Consider the following 21,353-nt stretch of genomic DNA (forward strand, 5'->3'; position numbering starts at 1 on the left):
CCTTCTTGACTTCAAACACACGGGTTAAATTGGTTATGTTCCCGTACACATTCGCCAGCGTGTCCCATAGCTCCTTGGCCGTCTCACAGTAGGAGTAGGCTTCTAAGATGGGCGCGTCAAGCGAGTTTTGGAGAATGGCAAGCACGGTCTGATCTTCCTGGAACCATTTGGCTTCCTTTTCGAGCTCAGCCTCCTTGTCTTCTTCTGTTTCTTCTTTACCGTCTCCTTTGTTGGCTTTCTTGGGGAGTTGGTCGGTTTCAACATGGATCCAGAGTCCCCGGCCACTAAGAGCGGTCTTTGTGGTTCTTTTCCACAATAAATAGTTTGCACCCTTGAGAACCACCGGAGTGACGACCGGTTTTAAAGTTTCCATGGTGAGAAGGGGTTTAAAGAGAGTAGCTAGAAGTAGAGATTGGTAAGTAAGTAGAAAGAGTGAGTTTAGAGAGTGGTGAATCGAAGAACTTGCTCTGATACCATGTTAGTTTAAGCGGAATGTGAGTAGTTTGAGTGTTGAGTGTGGTAAGATAGGAAGATAAAGTGATGAACAAAGAGAATAAAGGAAGTAAAATGATATTCTACTAGAATGGTTGATCTACAATGTCGGCTAGGTGCCTTAAATAGAATGCAAGATAGGGCAACTCCCTTTACAAGCTTGATAACGACACAAAGAGAGAGAGAGGGTGAGTCCCTATGGTGATAGTGACATCTCGAGGTTTCCCTTAAGGAAACATGTGACCCCTAACGGCTACAAGCTTCCCACTTGATGCCTTCTCGATCCTTCTCTTCTATTTGGGCCTTTGTAAAGCCAAACCAGCCCTTTATTCCCATCGTTGGTGCTCGGCCTTCTTACACGTACGGACTGCCCAACACATGACCATACGGACACGTCCCAATATATGGCCGTAAGGACACGACCGATCACACTCGATGGTATCCTAATCATTAAGAAACAGTAACAAAGCTGCTTACTGCTTAGAATCAATGTTTTCATGGTTTTAGTCTGTTTTAGGATAAACCGGGTTTAAGTGTTGTCTAACACTCCAAATTCATCTCGAATTCTTCAAATTAGTCAAATGCATTGGATTTTTACATATTTTGACCCTAAAAAGAGTAACTTATCTGTTTATTGCTTCAAATCAATGTTTTCTCTCGGTTTTAGCCTGTTTCTCGGTTTAAGCATGTTTTGGGATAAAACGGGTTTAAGTGTTGTCTAAACACTCCAAATTCATCCCAAACTTTTACAGTTAGTAAAATGCATTGTATTGTCACACATTCTGACCCTAGAAACAGTAACAAAGCTGTTTACTGCTTAGAATCAACGTTTTCTCAGTTTTAGCCTGTTTCGGGACAAAATGTGTATAAGTGTTGTCTCAACACTCCAAATTCATCCCGAACACTTACAATTAGTCAAATGCATTGGATTGTCAAACATTATGACCCTAGAAACAGTAACAAAACTGCTTACTGCTTAGAATCAATGTTTTCTCGGTTTTAGCCTGTTTTGGGACAAAATGGTTATAAGTGGTGTCTAAACACTCCAAATTCAACCCAAACTCTTATAATTAGTCAAATGCATTGGATTGTTACATATTTTGACCCTAGAAAGAGTAACATATCTGTTTACTGCTTCCAATCAATGTTTTCTCTCGTTTTTAGCCTGTTTCTCGGTGTAAGCATGTTTTGGGATAAAATGGGTTTAAGTGTTGTCAAACACTCCAAATTCATCCCGAACTCTTACAATTAGTCAAATGCATTGGATTGTCACACATTATGACCCTAGAAACAGTAACAAAGCTGTTTACTGCTTACAATCAATCTTTTCTCGGTTTTAGCCTGTTTTCTCGGTTTAAGCATGTTTTGGGATAAAACGGGTTTAAGTGTTGTTTAAACACTCCAAATTCATCTCGAACTCTTACAATTAGTCAAATGCATTGGATTGTCACACATTATGACCCTAGAAACAGTTACAAAGCTGTTTACTGCTTACAATCAATGTTTTCTTGGTTTTAGCCTGTTTTGGGACAAAATGGGTATAAGTGGTGGCTAAACACTCGAAATTCAACCCAAATCCTTATAATTAGTCAAATGCATTGGATTGTTACATATTTTGACCCTAAAAAGAGTAACATATCTGATTACTGCTTCGAATCAATGTTTTCTCTCGGCTTTAGCATGTTTTCTCGGTTTAAGCCTGTTTTGAGATAAAATGGGTTTAAGTGTTGTCTTAACACTCCAAATTCATCCCGAACTCTTACAATTAGTCAAATGCATTGGATTGTCAAACATTCTGACCCTAGAAACAGTAACAAAGCTGCTTACTGCTTAGAATCAATGTTATCTCGGTTTTAGCCTGTTTTACGATAAACCGGGTTTAAGTGTTGTCTAACACCCCAAATTCATCTCGAATTCTTAAAATTAGTCAAATGCATTGGATTTTTACATATTTTGACCCTAAAAAGAGTAACATATCTGTTTATTGCATCAAATCAATGTTTTCTCTCGGTTTTAGCCTGTTTCTCGGTTTAAGCATGTTTTGGGATAAAACGGGTTTAAGTGTTGTCTAAACACTCCAAATTCATTCCGAACTTTTACAGTTAGTAAAATGCATTGTAATGTCACACATTCTGACCCTAGAAACAGTAACAAAGCTGTTTACTGCTTAGAATCAACGTTTTCTCAGTTTTAGCCTGTTTCGGGACAAAATGGGTATAAGTGTTGACTCAACACTCCAAATTCATCCCGAACTCTTACAATTAGTCAAATGCATTGGATTGTCAAACATTCTGACCCTAGAAACAGTAACAAAACTGCTTACTGCTTAGATTCAATGTTTTCTCGGTTTTAGCCTGTTTTGGGACAAAATGGTTATTAGTGGTGTCTAAACACTCCAAATTCAACCCAAACTCTTATAATTAGTCAAATGCATTGGATTGTTACTTATTTTGACCCTAGAAAGAGTATCATATCTGTTTACTGCTTCCAATCAATGTTTTCTCTCGTTTTTAGCCTGTTTCTCGGTGTAAGAATGTTTTGGGATAAAATGGGTTTAAGTGTTGTCTAAACACTCCAATTCATCCCGAACTCTTACAACTAGTCAAATGCATTGGATTGTCACACATTATGACCCTAGAAACAGTAACAAAGCTGTTTACTGCTTACAATCAATGTTTTCTCGGTTTTAGCCTGTTTTCTCGGTTTAAGCATGTTTTGGGATAAAACGGGTTTAAGTGTTGTCTAAACACTCCAAATTCATCCCGAACTCTTATAATTAGTCAAATGCATTGGATTGTCACAATTTCTAACCCTAGAAACAGTAACAAATCTGTTTACTGCGTAGAATCAACGTTTTCTCGGTTTTAGCCTGTTTCAGGACAAAATGGGTATAAGTGGTGTCTAAACACTCCTAATTCAACCCGAACTCTTATAACTTGTCAAATGTTGGATTGTTACATATTTTGTCCATAGAAAGAGTAACATAGCTGTTTACTGCTTTAAATCAATGTTTTCTCTTGGTTTTAGCCTGTTTTCTCTGTTTTAGCCTGTTTCGGGATAAAACAGGTTTAAGTGTTGTCTAAACACTCCAAATTCATCCCGAACTTTTGCAATTAGTCAAATGCATTGGATTGTCACACATTATGAACCTAGAAACAGTAACAAAGCTGTTTACTGCTTCGAATCAATGTTTTCTCGGTTTTAGCCTGTTTCGGACAAAATGGGTAAAAGTGGTGTCTAAACACTCCAAATTCAACCCGAACTCTTATAATTAGTCAAATGCATTGGATTGTCAAACATTCGGACCCTAGAAACAGTATCAAAGCTGCTTACTGCTTAGAATCAATGTTTTCTTGGTTTTAGCCTGTTTTGGGACAAAATGGGTCTAAGTGGTGTCTAAACACTCCAAATTCAACCCAAATCCTTATAATTAGTCAAATGCATTGGATTGTTACATATTTTGACCCTAAAAAGAGTAACATATCTGATTACTGCTTCGAATCAATGTTTTCTCTCGGTTTTAGCATGTTTTCTCGGTTTAAGCCTGTTTTGGGATAAAACGGGTTTAAGTGTTGTCTAAACACTCCAAATTCAACTCAAACTCTTATAATTAGTCAAATGCATTGGATTGTTACATATTTTGACCCAAGAAAGAGTAACATATCTGTTTACTGCTTCCAATCAATGTTTTCTCTCGTTTTTAGCCTGTTTCTCGGTGTAAGCATGTTTTGGGATAAATGGGTTTAAGTGTTGTCTTAACACTCCAAATTCATCCCGAACTCTTACAATTAGTCAAATGCATTGGATTGTCAAACATTCTGACCCTAGAAACAGTAACAAAGCTGCTTACTGCTTAGAATCAATGTTTTCTCGGTTTTAGCCTGTTTTAGGATAAACCGGGTTTAAGTGTTGTCTAACACTCCAAATTCAACTCGAATTCTTAAAATTAGTCAAATGCATTGGATTTTTACATATTTTGACCCTAAAAAGAGTAACATATCTGTTTATTGCTTCAAATCAATGTTTTCTCTCGGTTTTAGCCTGTTTCTCGGTTTAAGCATGTTTTGGGATAAAACGGGTTTAAGTGTTGTCTAAACATTCCAAATTCATCCCGAACTTTTACAGTTAGTAAAATGCATTGTATTGTCACACATTCTGACCCTAGAAACAGTAACAAAGCTGTTTACTGCTTAGAATCAACGTTTTCTCAGTTTTAGCCTGTTTCGGGACAAAATGGGTATAAGTGTTGTCTCAACACTCCAAATTCATCCCGAACTCTTACAATTAGTCAAATGCATTGGATTGTCAAACATTCTGACCCTAGAAACAGTAACAAAACTGCTTACTGCTTAGAATCAATGTTTTCTCGGTTTTAGCCTGTTTTGGGACAAAATGGTTATAAGTGGTGTCTAAACACTCCAAATTCAACCCAAACTCTTATAATTAGTCAAATGCATTGGATTGTTACTTATTTTGACCCTAGAAAGAGTAACATATCTGTTTACTGCTTCCAATCAATGTTTTTTCTCGTTTTTAGCCTGTTTCTCGGTGTAAGCATGTTTTGGGATAAAATGGGTTTAAGTGTTGTCAAACACTCCAAATTCATCCCAAATTCTTACAATTAGTCAAATGCATTGGATTGTCACACATTATGACCCTAGAAACAGTAACAAAGCTGTTTACTACTTACAATCAATCTTTTCTCGGTTTTAGCCTGTTTTCTCGGTTTAAGCATGTTTTGTGATAAAACGGGTTTAAGTGTTGTCTAAACACTCCAAATTCATCCCGAACTCTTACAATTAGTCAAATGCATTGGATTGTCACAATTTCTAACCCTAGAAACAGTAACAAATCTGTTTACTGCGTAGAATCAAAGTTTTCTCGGTTTAAACCTGTTTTGGGATATAACGGGTTTAAGTGTTGTCTAAACATTCCAAATTCATCCCCAACTCTTACAATTAGTCAAATGCATTGGATTGTTAAACATTTGGACCCTAAAAACAGTATCAAAGCTGCTTACTGCTTAGAATCAATGTTTTCTTGGTTTTAGCTTGTTTTGGGACAAAATGGGTATAAGTGGTGTCTAAACACTCCAAATTCATCTCGAATTCTTAAAATTAGTCAAATGCATTGGATTTTTACATATTTTGACCCTAAAAAGAGTAACATATTTGTTTATTGCTTCCAATCAATGTTTTCTCTCGGTTTTAGCCTGTTTCTCGGTTTAAGCATGTTTTGGGATAAAACGGGTTTAAGTGTTGTCTAAACACTCCAAATTCATCCCGAAGTCTTACAATTATTCAAATGCATTGGATTGTCAAACATTCCGACCCTAGAAACAGTAACAAAACTGCTTACTGCTTAGAATCAATGTTTTCTTGGTTTTAGCCTGTTTTAGGATAAAACGGGTTTAAGTGTTGTCTAACACTCCAAATTCATCTCGAATTCTTAAAATTAGTCAAATGCATTGGATTTTTACATATTTTGACCCTAAAAAGAGTAACATATCTGTTTATTGCTTCCATTCAATGTTTTCTCTCGGTTTTAGCATGTTTCTCGGTTTAAGCCTGTTTCGGGACAAAATGGGTATAAGTGTTGTCTCAACACTCCAAATTCATCCCGAACTCTTACAATTAGTCAAATGCATTGGATTGTCAAACATTCTGACCCTAGAAACAGTAACAAAACTGCTTACTGCTTAGAATCAATGTTTTCTCGGTTTTAGCCTGTTTTGGGACAAAATGGTTATAAGTGGTGTCTAAACACTCCAAATTCAACCCAAACTCTTATAATTAGTCAAATGCATTGGATTGTTACTTATTTTGACCCTAGAAAGAGTAACATATCTGTTTACTGCTTCCAATCAATGTTTTTTCTCGTTTTTAGCCTGTTTCTCGGTGTAAGCATGTTTTGGGATAAAATGGGTTTAAGTGTTGTCAAACACTCCAAATTCATCCCAAATTCTTACAATTAGTCAAATGCATTGGATTGTCACACATTATGACCCTAGAAACAGTAACAAAGCTGTTTACTACTTACAATCAATCTTTTCTCGGTTTTAGCCTGTTTTCTCGGTTTAAGCATGTTTTGTGATAAAACGGGTTTAAGTGTTGTCTAAACACTCCAAATTCATCCCGAACTCTTACAATTTGTCAAATGCATTGGATTGTCACAATTTCTAACCCTAGAAACAGTAACAAATCTGTTTACTGCGTAGAATCAAAGTTTTCTCGGTTTAAACCTGTTTTGGGATATAACGGGTTTAAGTGTTGTCTAAACATTCCAAATTCATCCCCAACTCTTACAATTAGTCAAATGCATTGGATTGTTAAACATTTGGACCCTAAAAACAGTATCAAAGCTGCTTACTGCTTAGAATCAATGTTTTCTTGGTTTTAGCTTGTTTTGGGACAAAATGGGTATAAGTGGTGTCTAAACACTCCAAATTCATCTCGAATTCTTAAAATTAGTCAAATGCATTGGATTTTTACATATTTTGACCCTAAAAAGAGTAACATATTTGTTTATTGCTTCCAATCAATGTTTTCTCTCGGTTTTAGCCTGTTTCTCGGTTTAAGCATGTTTTGGGATAAAACGGGTTTAAGTGTTGTCTAAACACTCCAAATTCATCCCGAAGTCTTACAATTATTCAAATGCATTGGATTGTCAAACATTCCGACCCTAGAAACAGTAACAAAACTGCTTACTGCTTAGAATCAATGTTTTCTTGGTTTTAGCCTGTTTTAGGATAAAACGGGTTTAAGTGTTGTCTAACACTCCAAATTCATCTCGAATTCTTAAAATTAGTCAAATGCATTGGATTTTTACATATTTTGACCCTAAAAAGAGTAACATATCTGTTTATTGCTTCCATTCAATGTTTTCTCTCGGTTTTAGCATGTTTCTCGGTTTAAGCATGTTTTGGGATAAAACGGGTTTAAGTGTTGTCTAAACACTCCAAATTCATCCCGAACTCTTACAATTAGTCAAATGCATTGGATTGTCAAACATTCTGACCCTAGAAACAGTAACAAAGCTGTTTACTGCTTAGAATCAACGTTTTCTCAGTTTTAGCCTGTTTCGGGACAAAATGGGTATAAGTGTTGTCTAAACACTCCAAATTCATCCCGAACTCTTACAATTAGTCAAATGTATTGGATTGTCAAACATTCTGACTCTAGAAACAGTAACAAAACTGCTTACTGCTTAGAATCAATGTTTTCTCGGTTTTAGCCTGTTTTGGGACAAAATGGTTATAAGTGGTGTCTAAACACTCCAAATTCAACCCAAACTCTTATAATTAGTCAAATGCATTGGATTGTTACTTATTTTGACCCTAGAAAGAGTAACATATCTGTTTACTGCTTCCAATCAATGTTTTCTCTCGTTTATAGCCTGTTTCTCGGTGTAAGCATGTTTTGGGATAAAATGGGTTTAAGTGTTGTCAAATACTCCAAATTTATCCCGAACTCTTACAATTAGTCAAATGCATTGGATTGTCACACATTATGACCCTAGAAACAGTAACAAAGCTGTTTACTGCTTACAATCAATCTTTTCTCGGTTTTAGCCTGTTTTCTCGGTTTAAGCATGTTTTGGGATAAAACAGGTTTAAGTGTTGTCTAAACACTCAAAATTCATCCCGAACTCTTACAATTAGTCAAATGCATTGGATTGTCACAATTTCTGACCCTAGAAACAGTAACAAATCTGTTTACTGCGTAGAATCAACGTTTTCTCGGTTTAAACCTGTTTTAGGATAAAACGGGCTTAAGTGTTGTCTAAACATTCCAAATTCATCCCCAACTCTTACAATTAGTCAAATGCATTGGATTGTCAAACATTCGGACCCTAGAAACAGTATCAAAGCTGCTTACTGCTTAGAATCAATGTTTTCTTGGTTTTAGCCTGTTTTGGGACAAAATGGGTATAAGTGGTGTCTAAACACTCCAAATTCATCTCGAATTCTTAAAATTAGTCAAATGCATTAAATTTTTACATATTTTGACCCTAAAAAGAGTAACATATCTGTTTATTGCTTCCAATCAATGTTTTCTCTTGGTTTTAGCCTGTTTCTCGGTTTAAGCATGTTTTGGGTTAAAACGGGTTTAAGTGTTGTCTAAACACTCCAAATTCATCCCGAACTTTTAGAGTTAGTAAAATGCATTGAATTGTCACACATTATGACCCTAGAAACAGTAACAAAGCTGTTTACTGCTTACAATAAATGTTTTCTCGGTTTTAGCCTGTTTTCTCGGTTTAAGCATGTTTTGGGATAAAACGGGTTTAAGTGTTGTCTAAACACTCCAAATTCATCCCGAACTCTTACAATTATTCAAATACATTGGATTGTCAAACATTCCGACCCTAGAAACAGTAACAAAACTGCTTACTGCTTAGAATCAATGTTTTCTTGGTTTTAGCCTGTTTTAGTATAAAACGGGTTTAAGTGTTGTCTAACACTCCAAATTCATCTCGAATTCTTAAAATTAGTCAAATGCATTTGGATTTTTACATATATTGACCCTAAAAAGAGTAACATATCTGTTTATTGCTTCCATTCAATGTTTTCTCTCGGTTTTAGCCTGTTTCTCGGTTTAAGCATGTTTTGGGATAAAACGGGTTTAAGTGTTGTCTAAACACTCCAAATTCATCCCGAACTCTTACAATTAGTCAAATGCATTGGATTGTAAAACATTCTGACCCTAGAAACAGTAACAAAGCTGTTTACTGCTTAGAATCAACGTTTTCTCAGTTTTAGCCTGTTTCGGGACAAAATGGGTATAAGTGTTGTCTAAACACTCCAAATTCATCCCGAACTCTTACAATTAGTCAAATGCATTGGATTGTCAGACATTCTGACCCTAGAAACAGTAACAAAACTGCTTACTGCTTAGAATCAATTTTTTCTCGGTTTTAGCCTGTTCTGGGACAAAATGGGTATAAGTGGTGTCTAAACACTCCAAATTCAACCCAAACTCTTATAATTAGTCAAATGCAATGGATTGTTACATATTTTGACCCTAGAAAGAGTAACATATCTGTTTACTGCTTCCAATCAATGTTTTCTCTCGTTTTTAGCCTGATTCTCGGTGTAAGCATGTTTTGGGATAAAATGGGTTTAAGTGTTGTCAAACACTCCAAATTCATCCCGAACTCTTACAATTAGTCAAATGCATTGGATTGTCACACATTATGACCCTAGAAACAGTAACAAAGCTGTTTACTACTTACAATCAATCTTTTTTCGGTTTTAGCCTGTTTTCTCGGTTTAAGCATGTTTTGTGATAAAACGGGTTTAAGTGTTGTCTAAACACTCCAAATTCATCCCGAACTCTTACAATTAGTCAAATGCATTGGATTGTCACAATTTCTGACCCTAGAAACAGTAACAAATCTGTTTACTGCGTAGAATCAATATTTTCTCGGTTTAAACCTGTTTTGGGATATAACGGGTTAAAGTGTTGTCTAAACATTCCAAATTCATCCCCAACTCTTACAATTAGTCAAATGCATTGGATTGTCAAACATTCGGACCTTGGTGAAAACATCGGCTAGTTGCTTGGAACTCTCGGTATGGCAAGGAAGGATTACGCCTAGTTGGATTTGCTCTCGGACTTTGTGGCAATCAACTTCAATATGCTTTGTTCTCTCGTGGAACACTGAGTTGGTTGCAATATGAATAGCTGCTTCATTATCACAGTGCATTGTGATAGGCTTCATGACATCGACTCCAAGATCTTTGAGTAGGTTCTTGAGCCACATCAATTCTGTAGTCAGCTTGCGCATTGCTCTCTACTCGGACTCGGCGCTTGATAGAGACACCACCTTCTGTTTCTTACTTTTCCATGTGACTAGATTGCCTCCAAGAAAGGTGCAGTAGCCGCTGGTTGATCTACGGTCTTCTTTGTCTCCGGCATAGTCCGCGTCACAATATCCCACAAGCTCTGTGTTATTATTGCACCCCATCCATATTCCTTGGCCCGACGATCCTTTAATGTACTTGAGAATCCGGTTGACTATGTTCCAGTGGTGCACCTTTGGAGCTTGCATGTGTTGACTAGCCTGGTTCACAGCAAAACAAATATCGGGTCTAGTGATTGTCAAGTAAATAAGCTTACCAACCAAACGCCTATATTGTGTCACATTCTTGAATGGTTGGTCCTCGGGCTCCCCCTCACGGCACACCTTGTAGTTCTCATCCAATGGTGTAGTGACCGGTCTTGATCCGAGCTTTCCTACTTCATTTAAGAGGTCAACCGCATATTGTCTTTGAGATAGGAATAATCCCTCTTTCGAGCGACACACTTCTATCCCTAGGAAATATATCAACTCACCAAGGTCTTTAATATCAAAAACTGACTTTAAATATGTCTTAGTTTCTTGAATTCCTACCGTGTCATTCCCGGATATGATGATATCATCAACATATACAAGAATGACAATGATACCTTGGTCACTTGTGATATGATCATGAGACCATCCAAGACGACCCTTGAGTCTTGCTCAACACGAACGAAGTCAAAGATCAACTCTTCCTACCAAACTGCTATTTGGGATGCATTCTTACCTCATCTAGAGCATATCTCGAAGTTGAATCAGTCCAATCAGAGTTTAGGTGAAGGAGTTATTCATTTTACAAATCAGGTGAACTCATGGCTACACGACTTAGACCTACGAGCATTCAAAGGAGGATTCCGACCAAGGCAGAAGTACTCAAGCTATGAACAAAACTTTTCTGAAATCTTGATCCATCCTAGAACCACTGAGAATTGGAAGCACGTTAAAATCAGTTCATACTTGAAAGATATGGATATTTCAAGTCAGTGGATCTGTCCTAGTTCCATTTTCGCGTCTGAGCCAAAGATCGTGTTACACAGACCGACTCAGAATCAATTTGGACACGAAATCAATTGGAGGATCTCAATGGATCTCTTATGTTTCCAACAAGCTCAAGAACACAAGATTTGGCCAACAAACCACAGAGTTACGTCCCATTTGCCAAAGGAGGTGGATCTATTTCTTAACTTGATGAGTTTCAGGTCCAGTTGGTTTAAGAGCTTCCAGAATTATGTTTGGCAACCAGGAGTTGTTTTCTACTAAGCCCAAGATGAAGAAATGATACAGCCCATGCTGTTTCTCATCAGCAAATTGGATCAAGGAGTCAAAGAGAGTTAAAAAGATCAAGGAGGTACTTAATGGGCTAATACAAGAACTTATGGCAAAAGAGAGCATGGGAAATTATTTTGAGGATGATACCTATCAATTCCAGCCCAGTTTGAGCCTAATTCAAGTCCAAGAAAGCCCAAAATAATCACTTTATTTTGTGGTCAAAGAGAAGTGACGAAAATTGGAGTTCAACTCACCTTGGGAAGGAAACCTTGGGAAGACAAAATTTAAGAGTTGAATCTTCATTCAACTATCTATCTTTATTGTTTTTAGTTTCAAGAATAATACTTGGCTTTGTTACCAAGTTTTCTTATCTTATATAAACTCATGTAAGAGTAAAGAAATAATCAACAATCCAACTTTTTATCAAAACCTTTTCTTTTTGAGAGTGATTCTCTTCTGTTCTTTGTAAACAAAACCGATTGCTTGGTGTGATTCCAGCAATCAAAACCGACTACTTGGTGTGATTCCGATAGTCAAAACCCCGATCTCTTTGGTGCGAGGCTGAGAGATCCGATCTTTTTGGTGCGAGGCTGAAAGATCAAACCGGTATATCAAGAGTCTTTCCGCAACTCTTGTGCGACCATTCATTCCACCATCCTTATTCTTGAGGCTTCGTCGTCTTTAGAATCAAGGTGTCTCTATCAACCAACTCGAAGGTGCCGAATCCTTGGGAGGATCATATCAACTTGGATATGTGAAAAGAGTGTGGTCAGATTCTGATCTCCTGAATCCACGCTTGGTCAAGGTTGAGCTTAGCTTGTGGTACCACGCCCTTGGCGATTGCTTTAGGCCATAGATCGCTTTGTTGAGTTTGAACACTTTGCCGGGGCTAACCGTGTCCTATAGGCCCGGTGGTGGTCTCATGTATACTTCTTCCTCCAGTTCGCCTTGTAGAAAAGCATTCTTCACGTCCATCTGCCACAGCTCCCATTTCAAGTTGACGGCCAAAGAGAGAACTACACGGACCGTGTGTAGTTTGGCTACCGGGGCAAACGTATCCTGATAGTCCTCCCCGTACGTTTGCATGAAGCCTCTTGCCACAAGACGAGCTTTGTACCGTTCAATCTCCCCGTTACTTCTATATTTGATCGTGAAGATCCATTTGGACGTCACTGCCTTCTTTCCTTTGGGTAGGTCAGTCTTGTCCCACGTGTTGTTTTTCTCCATGGCCATTCGTTCGTCTTGAACAGCATCCCGCCATACCTTGTGATCTTTAGCTTCCTCATATGTTTGTGGGATCCAGTGGCTATCAACTTGAGTGAGAAAGACTTGGTGTTCTTCCGGTAAATGGGCTAACGTGCACACGACTTGAATCGGGTGAGCTACGGCAGCATGGTTGTAGTACACTCGCGTGTTTTTCCAGTGAGATGGTGGGAACTTGAGTCTTTGGCTACGTCTCAAGGGAATAACTTCCTCAAGGTCATCATCTTCGTGTTCACTGTCATGTTGCTCAATGGTCTCTTCCGGATGAACCGCATCCTCAAGATTCTCCGGGTGAGTTGTTTCATGATGGGATGGGACCATTGGTGTCGATTGATTGTTAGGCTCGCTGGGTCCACTTTCTTTAGGTGGCTCAGGTTCTCCTGGTGACTTTGGCTCGGGTGAAATAGGGGCGTCCCGATCGTTTGTGACTCCGAGCCGTTCGACGATGATCTTGAGGTTCGTTGCCTGATCGGACGCAGAGTTTGATAGGTCGCGTAGGTCTTCCCAATTTTTCTTGCTATAGTAGCCTTGAGACTCCAAGAACTTCACCTCCCGAGAGCCTACAACCCTTTTGGCTTCATGATCATAGCACTTATACCCCTTTTGTGTAGTCGAATAGCCGATGAACATTGCTTTGGTGCTCTTGGCCTCAAGTTTATCGCGTAATTGACCTGGTCTCAACACAAAACAAGTACACCCAAATACTCGTAAGTGATCAAATGTAGGCTTTTCTTTGTTCAATACCTCAAATGGTGAGAGATCATGTAGAATCTTTGTAGGTATCCGGTTAATAAGATAGCAAGCTGCAAGGACTGCATCTCCCCAAAACCTCCGAGGAACATTGGTGTGAAACATCATAGACCGAGCAACTTCCATTAAATGTCTCTTCTTTCGTTCGGCCACACCATTTTGTTGTGGAGTATAAGGACAGCTGGTTTGATGAATGATTCCATGGTTGGTCAAGTGTTGTTTGAAGGCATGACTAGTATATTCACCACCATTGTCTGACCTTAAGATTTATATCTTAGCATTGTAGTGGTTAGTCACATACTTTTGAAAACTAATAAAAGCTTCAAGGACCCTATCCTTAGTAGGTAAGAGAGTTAACCAGGTATATTTAGACTTCTCATCAATAAAAGTGACAAAATACTTTTGATTTTCTCTAGATAGGCAAGGTGATGTCCAAACATCAGAATGAACCAAATCAAAACAATTTTCATAAATAGTAATAGACTTAGGAAAAACAGATTTGCAATGTTTACCAAGAATACAAGCCTCACACTCATCATTTTTAAACAAAATATTAGGGAACATCAGACTTAAAGCTCTAGTGTGAGGATGTCCTAGCCTAGCATGTAAAATAAAATCACTAGGTTTAACAATAACCGAATTAAAACAAGATGCAGAAGAAGAAGATAGGTTCAAGTCCTCAAGCACATAAAGATCATCCTTGGAACCCCCTTGGCCAAGAACTTTACTTGTCTCAATATCCTGAAAATGCACCTTGTTAGGACCAAATATTGCATAACAATTTAAATCAGTGGTGGCTTTCTTAACTGATAGTAAGTCAGATGTAAAGTTTGGCATATACAAGGCTTTAGTTTCCTGATCAAATAATTTCAAATTCCCTATGCCTTTAACTGGTACCTTTTCACCATTAGCTATCACAACATTACCATTAGCATGTTTAATATCACTAATCAACCTAGAATCACTAATCATATGATGTGATGCACCAGAATCAACTATAAGTCGTTTGGTTTGATTTAGAGCAAGATAGGAGTTACCGGAGTTTTCTTTGAGGGCCTTAATGAGAGCGTCGAGGTCAGACTTCCTCACAAGGTCAGTGTTGGCTGCCAGGGCGGTTCCGTTCAGGTCAGAGGCTCGTTGGTTTGACTCGGCGCTCGACGGCTCCACAGTTGCTTGATGAGCTCTTGGTGCCCCACGGTTGTTCATAGACCGGCTGGCTCGAAGATGTGGGTGGAGAATCCAACACTGATTCTTGAAGTGGCCCGGCTTCTTACAATGGTTGCATACTGGAGGGTTCTTGTCGTCACCTCGGTAGTGGCCCTTGTTTGCGGTCGCTCCATCAGCCTTGTTAGCGGTTATAAGCTCCCCCTTGCTTCCAAACAGCCCCATGGAACCATGTTCCTTTTGAATCTGGTTGCACACGTCCTCTAGGCTAGGGAGTTTGTCTGACCTCAATATGTGTTTGATGAGGTCGTTGTAGGATGGGTTTAGCGTGAGGAGGAGGCCGAACACCTTGTCTTGCTCGCGTCTCTCGTTCAAGATGGCCGGATCAAGTGTAGCTGGCCTAAGCATCTCAAGCTCTGCCCAAAGAGACCGAAACTTCCCAAAGTGTTTGGTGAACTCCATGTCTTCTTGGCTTAGGGTGTTGATGGCTCTCTTGATCTCAAAGACTCGGTTTAAATTGGTAGTGTTACCGAACACATTTTGTAGTGTGTCCCATAGATCCTTGGCCGTTTCACAGTAAGAGTAGGCTTCAAGTATTGGAGCATCAAGAGAGTTCTGGATGATGGCAAGCACACTTTGGTCCTCTTGGAACCACTTGTCTTCGCCGCTTGTGACCGCTTCTTTGCCATCTTTGGTGGGCTCTTCCTTGGGAGCCTCCTTTGTGGTAATATGGGTCCAAAGCCCTCAGCCACATAGAGCCGTCTTTGTGGTTCTTGCCCACAACAAATAGTTCTCTCCTTTGAGAGTAACTGGAACAATCAAGGTCTTGGTGCCTTCCATGGAGTTTTGTCCGCTGGTCACTAGTATTACCCAACGGATAAAGAGAATCAAGTTTTGTGGTTAAGACCAAAAATGAGTAGAATAGAATGAGCGGAAGTATGTGATGAGTAAGGGTTTGTAACTAGGAACGAAGTGGCTCTGATACCATGTAAGTTTAGACACAAAAGAGAGTGAGACGATCAAGTGTGTAGAACAAATAAGTTAGTATTTGGTTGAATGAGTAAACGAGAGAGAGAGAGGTGGAGTGTAAGCGACAAAGTGTAGAAGAAGAAAGGAACTCTCTCTTACTTGATTTAGAACCTAGTTACAAACTAAATATAGACATGTGAACTATAGGAATATTCCTTTACAAGATCCTAAATGTCATTAATACATGAAAGGGACATGTCTCTTTCTTAGCACAACATGTGACTTCCTTCCCTTCCACTTGCTTGTATCTCCAACGGATAGAATAGAAGGATCTAGAGTATTTGGTTCCACATGAGGCTTGTGAGACACTAAGTGGGCTTCTCTCTTCTAAACACCCGGTCGTATGGACGGCCCGGCTAGACTTGTACGGACGGCCCGGTTAGACTTGTACGGACGGTGGCTGTATGGTCAGGAGTGATCAATCCCAATTTATATTTACTGCTTACAATCAATCTTTTCTCGGTTTTAGCCTGTTTTCTCGGTTTAAGCATGTTTTGGGATAAAACGGGTTTAAGTGTTGTCTAAACACTCCAAATTCATCCCGAACTCTTACAATTAGTCAAATGCATTGGATTGTCACAATTTCTGACCCTAGAAACAGTTACAAATCTGTTTACTGCTTAGAATCAACGTTTTCTCAGTTTAAACCTGTTTTGGGATAAAACGGGTTTCAGTGTTGTCTAAACACTCCAAATTGATCCCGAACTCTTACAATTAGTCAAATGCATTGGATTGTCAAACATTCGGACCCTAGTATTAGAATGTACCAAGGAGGAGAGAGGAGAGGCCGGTAAGGCCGAGCCTTGGAAGAAGAGAAGACAGGCCGGAAAGGCCATGTAAAGGCCGGTAAGGCCATGTCCGTGTCCGTGAGCGACCATGTACCGTGTCCGGTACCATGTACCGTGTCCGTGAACGGACCCATGTCCGGTGAGCGGCCAGTTAGGCCGTGAACACATTGAAGAGAAGGCCCGTCCGTACAGGCCCGTCCGTACAGGCCCGTCCGTACAGGCCCGTCCGTACGATGAAGAGAAGGCCCGTCCGTACGGTCGTGCTCTTAGGGCTGCTCTCGGTCCATGTGATGGAAAGGCCGAAGTTTGAGTGGCTTAGGAGAAGGAAAACGAGGCCTTACAAGAGAGAGAGGCCCATCTCACAAGGAAAAGGAAGGAAGGGAGAAGATTCACGTGAGCGTTTGGTGAAGGAAGGAAGTCGCTTTCACCAAGTTGAATTGAGAACGTCCCTATCACCTTCTTCTTCTCTCTTTGTGTCTAACGGTCATATGACCTTCTTCTCCTATATTAATGTATAATCTCTCATATGTAAAATATATCACAATACAACAATCTAATAGAAGAGAAACCGATTTCCTCTCTATACTTGTGTTCTTGTTTCATATTAACAATGTAGAGAGTTTAGGATTAGCGGTTAGAGGCTGCCCTTAAGGCAGCCTATTCTCTTCTCAAATCCACCTAAACTCTTCTTATTTACTGCTTTACTTAGCCTAGATTACTGATTCTTAATCCTCCTTCTCCTAAGTACACAAACTCTAAGTGTTGTGATACTAGAAGAGGATAAGTCTCCAACTAGTGCTTCTCCTAGTTAGGATCCGCTTACTCTCTAGTATTTGGGTTCTATCTAGCTTGTTTATGGGGAGTTCATCACAAGTTGATGTTCTCTCCTCCCCCTTGAGAATGAGTTAGTTTGTTGTGGGTAAAGGGGGATTCATTCACCAAGTGTTTGTCTACCCTCTCTTGTGAGCTTTGTCTCATAAATCCCAACATGGTATCAGAGCAGGATCTGTTCTTGGTGATTCAAACTCGTTCTCAAGTTAAATCTCTTAGGAGATAGCTTAGTTAAAGTTTTAAACTTAGCTTAGGTGTTAATTCGCTTAGCTTAGTTCTTTAAAGCTTTAACTTTGCTTTTGTTGTTAAAAACGATTCTCTTACAGCTCAATGTTGAGTAAGCTTGGTCTCTTATCTTGTTAGAATTTGTAGACCAAGTGAGTGAAGAGAAATCGAGTTTAAAAGCCTCATCCTTATGCTTTACCGATTTGGTAATAGTTTTGTCTAAATGGGAAGTGATGAACCGATGAACAAATTATGTTGTTCAGGGTGAGGATTCACGGTTCTTGTGTGCTTATATGTGCCACAGGATCCTCTTTGGATTTGGCTTTAGATGCTAAAGCTTAGTTCCTTGTAAAGGTTTAATTTTGCTTTAGATGCTAAATCGCTTCTTCTTCATCTCAAGGTTGAGAAAGCTTTGTTTCTGGTCATATGGTGTGTCCAGATTCACGCTTGAGGAAGAGAGAGGTCTTGTTTTTAGCATATATGGTCCGCTTGGTCAAATAGATTAAAGCTGGTCCAAGGTGCAGTCTTTTAACCGATGGACACAAGGGTGTTCCAAAGGTGGTTTTAGCTTTTATTTGAATCTGACCACAAAATCATCTTCAATATGATATCTTGTGGGATTTGTTCAATTCTAGTCAGGGAAAAACACTTGTTCATGTGTTGTTTCGTGAATCTTAAAGTCTTAAGCTCTTGGAGAACACTAGGTTTAGGTGATTCTACCATGAGCACAATATCTTGACCGTTGGAGAAATTAATTTTCCATATGGTCCATGTGTTTCAGCCATTAAAGCACCAAAAGCTTGTTGATTCTTGGATGCTCTTGGCTGTCAAAGCTTCTGCAAACTCAAGAAAACAGAGTATAACTCTGTCCATTGGAACTCTTGAGCTCTATTCTACTCTTCCTTAGTCCACCTTGGTTACTCGATACTCTATTCTCGGTTACTCGATACTATACTCTTTGGTTACTAATACTCTTTATACTCTTTGATACTCTATACTCTATTCTCTAATCACTCACAATCTCTTGTTTAGAATCTGTCCCATTGAATTTGGTTTCAGTTTCAACCTTGAAGATTGTGTGGAGCTCGCTTGCTATCTCAAGAAGAAGTGGCGAGGATGAAGGCTACAAGAAAGCCATGATAAGAGCGCAGCACAATGCCTGGAGTTAGAACCAAGGGCCACCAAGTCTTTGTTAAGCTGGTGGAAGGTGATGAATCAGTCCAAGAGCATGTGTGTTAGTGCCAAGTTGTTGATCGGATGTGCACAATGGTCTTTAGGAAAGGTGATGCACAAGGTTTCAACTGTTGATTGGATGTGCACAAGAACGGTGATGCACAAGGCTTCAACTGAGGTGATGAGGTTTCAGCCCATCATCAAGTAAAGGTTACGGGGGAGATCAAGTGACTTCAGACCGTACCTCACAGATTCTGCTCGGCCACAAGCAAAAGTTTTTACTTAAAGCTCAGCCGAGACGTCTCAAAGATCGACTCGGACGAAACCCTTCCACTGCGATTCAGCTTCCGCGTTCTTCACCAAAGTTCTAGACCACAGAGTTATCTTGCCAGTGGAAGTGAAATCATACCATTCCGAGTAGCCGATCAAAAGTTATGCCCGATTCAGTGGGCATATATCAGTCAGTAGCGGTCTCAAGGAGGAATTCCAAACCGCAACAGTGATCAACTCTCTCCCTCCTATCCATCAAAACACCATAAAGGCTGTGCTCTAAACTCTTCTCTATTTTAATTCATAAATTCATTATCTTAGCTCTATTACTAGTCTTTACTCTTTAATATGTTCTTTTAAAGTTTTCTTTAGAATTTTCTTTGATATTCCTCATAGCAAACACTTATTCTTTTCTTCTTTATCACTTGTTTCAAGGGTGAAGGAGACTATGAGAGCCTCAAAAGAAAATTCGAGAAGTGCAAGCTTGGAGAGATCATATGAAGTGAGTTCAAGGCAAGAAGGGCTAAGGAGTGTAGCGGTTCAAAGGCCTGAAGAGGAGAGAGCTGGTTCTTGACAAACCAAGATCAATGGGACATCATGGATAGTGGAGTCTATACTCTTTTTCCCTTAACAAAGTTTTATCCCAAGAGGTTTTCTTTGTTGAGGTTTTTAATGAGGTAGATGACACTAGTCCACCCTTGATCTTTGGTCCCCATGGTGTCCCACCGATCAAGCGTGCGGGGGAGTATTAGAATGTACCAAGGAGGAGAGAGGAGAGGCCGGTAAGGCCGAGCCTTGGAAGAAGAGAAGACAGGCCGGAAAGGCCATGTAAAGGCCGGTAAGGCCATGTCCGTGTCCGTGAGCGACCATGTACCGTGTCCGGTACCATGTACCGTGTCCGTGAACGGACCCATGTCCGGTGAGCGGCCAGTTAGGCCGTGAACACATTGAAGAGAAGGCCCGTCCGTACAGGCCCGTCCGTACAGGCCCGTCCGTACAGGCCCGTCCGTACGATGAAGAGAAGGCCCGTCCGTACGGTCGTGCTCTTAGGGCTGCTCTCGGTCCATGTGATGGAAAGGCCGAAGTTTGAGTGGCTTAGGAGAAGGAAAACGAGGCCTTACAAGAGAGAGAGGCCCATCTCACAAGGAAAAGGAAGGAAGGGAGAAGATTCACGTGAGCGTTTGGTGAAGGAAGGAAGTCGCTTTCACCAAGTTGAATTGAGAACGTCCCTATCACCTTCTTCTTCTCTCTTTGTGTCTAACGGTCATATGACCTTCTTCTCCTATATTAATGTATAATCTCTCATATGTAAAATATATCACAATACAACAATCTAATAGAAGAGAAACCGATTTCCTCTCTATACTTGTGTTCTTGTTTCATATTAACAATGTAGAGAGTTTAGGATTAGCGGTTAGAGGCTGCCCTTAAGGCAGCCTATTCTCTTCTCAAATCCACCTAAACTCTTCTTATTTACTGCTTTACTTAGCCTAGATTACTGATTCTTAATCCTCCTTCTCCTAAGTACACAAACTCTAAGTGTTGTGATACTAGAAGAGGATAAGTCTCAAACTAGTGCTTCTCCTAGTTAGGATCCGCTTACTCTCTAGTATTTGGGTTCTATCTAGCTTGTTTATGGGGAGTTCATCACAAGTTGATGTTCTCTCCTCCCCCTTGAGAATGAGTTAGTTTGTTGTGGGTAAAGGGGGATTCATTCACCAAGTGTTTGTCTACCCTCTCTTGTGAGCTTTGTCTCATAAATCCCAACACCTAGAAACAGTATCAAAGTTGCTTACTGCTTAGAATCAATGTTTTCTTGGTTTTAGCCTGTTTTGGGACAAAATGGGTATAAGTGGTGTCTAAACACTCCAAATTCATCTCGAATTCTTAAAATTAGTCAAATGCATTGGATTTTTACATATTTTGACCCTAAAAAGAGTAACATATCTGTTTATTGCCTCCAATCAATGTTTTCTCTCGGTTTTAGCCTGTTTCTCGGTTTAAGCATGTTTTGGGATAAAACGGGTTTAAGTGTTGTCTAAACCCTCCAAATTCATCCCGAACTTTTACAGTTAGTAAAATGCATTGGATTGTCACACATTATGATCCTAGAAACAGTAACAAAGCTGTTTACTGCTTACAATTAATGTTTTCTCGGTTTTAGCCTGTTTTCTCGGTTTAAGCATGTTTTGGGATAAAACGGGTTTAAGTGTTGTCTAAACACTCCAAATTCATCCCGAACTCTTACAATTATTC

At 39.5% G+C, this 21,353-nt stretch overlaps 1 protein-coding gene across 1 annotated transcript in view; it reads right to left on the reverse strand.

Annotated features, from left to right (window-relative positions):
- Nucleotides 1-12,504: 12,504 nt before the first annotated feature.
- Nucleotides 12,505-21,353, reverse strand: part of LOC147920838 (uncharacterized) — a 49,524-nt gene continuing 40,675 nt past the window's right edge. The window contains exons 2-3 of the mRNA XM_087501253.1: nt 14,655-15,498; nt 12,505-13,538 (exon numbers count right to left, since the gene is read on the reverse strand). Of these exons, the coding sequence (XP_087357379.1) occupies nt 12,505-13,538; nt 14,655-15,498 (1,878 nt within the window). The remainder of the gene's footprint in view (nt 13,539-14,654; nt 15,499-21,353) is intronic.

The sequence above is a fragment of the Camelina sativa genome, chromosome 19 (assembly GCF_030686135.1).
Source record: "Camelina sativa cultivar CO46 ecotype springtype chromosome 19, ASM3068613v1".
In the NCBI taxonomy this organism is placed as follows: Eukaryota; Viridiplantae; Streptophyta; class Magnoliopsida; order Brassicales; family Brassicaceae; genus Camelina; species Camelina sativa.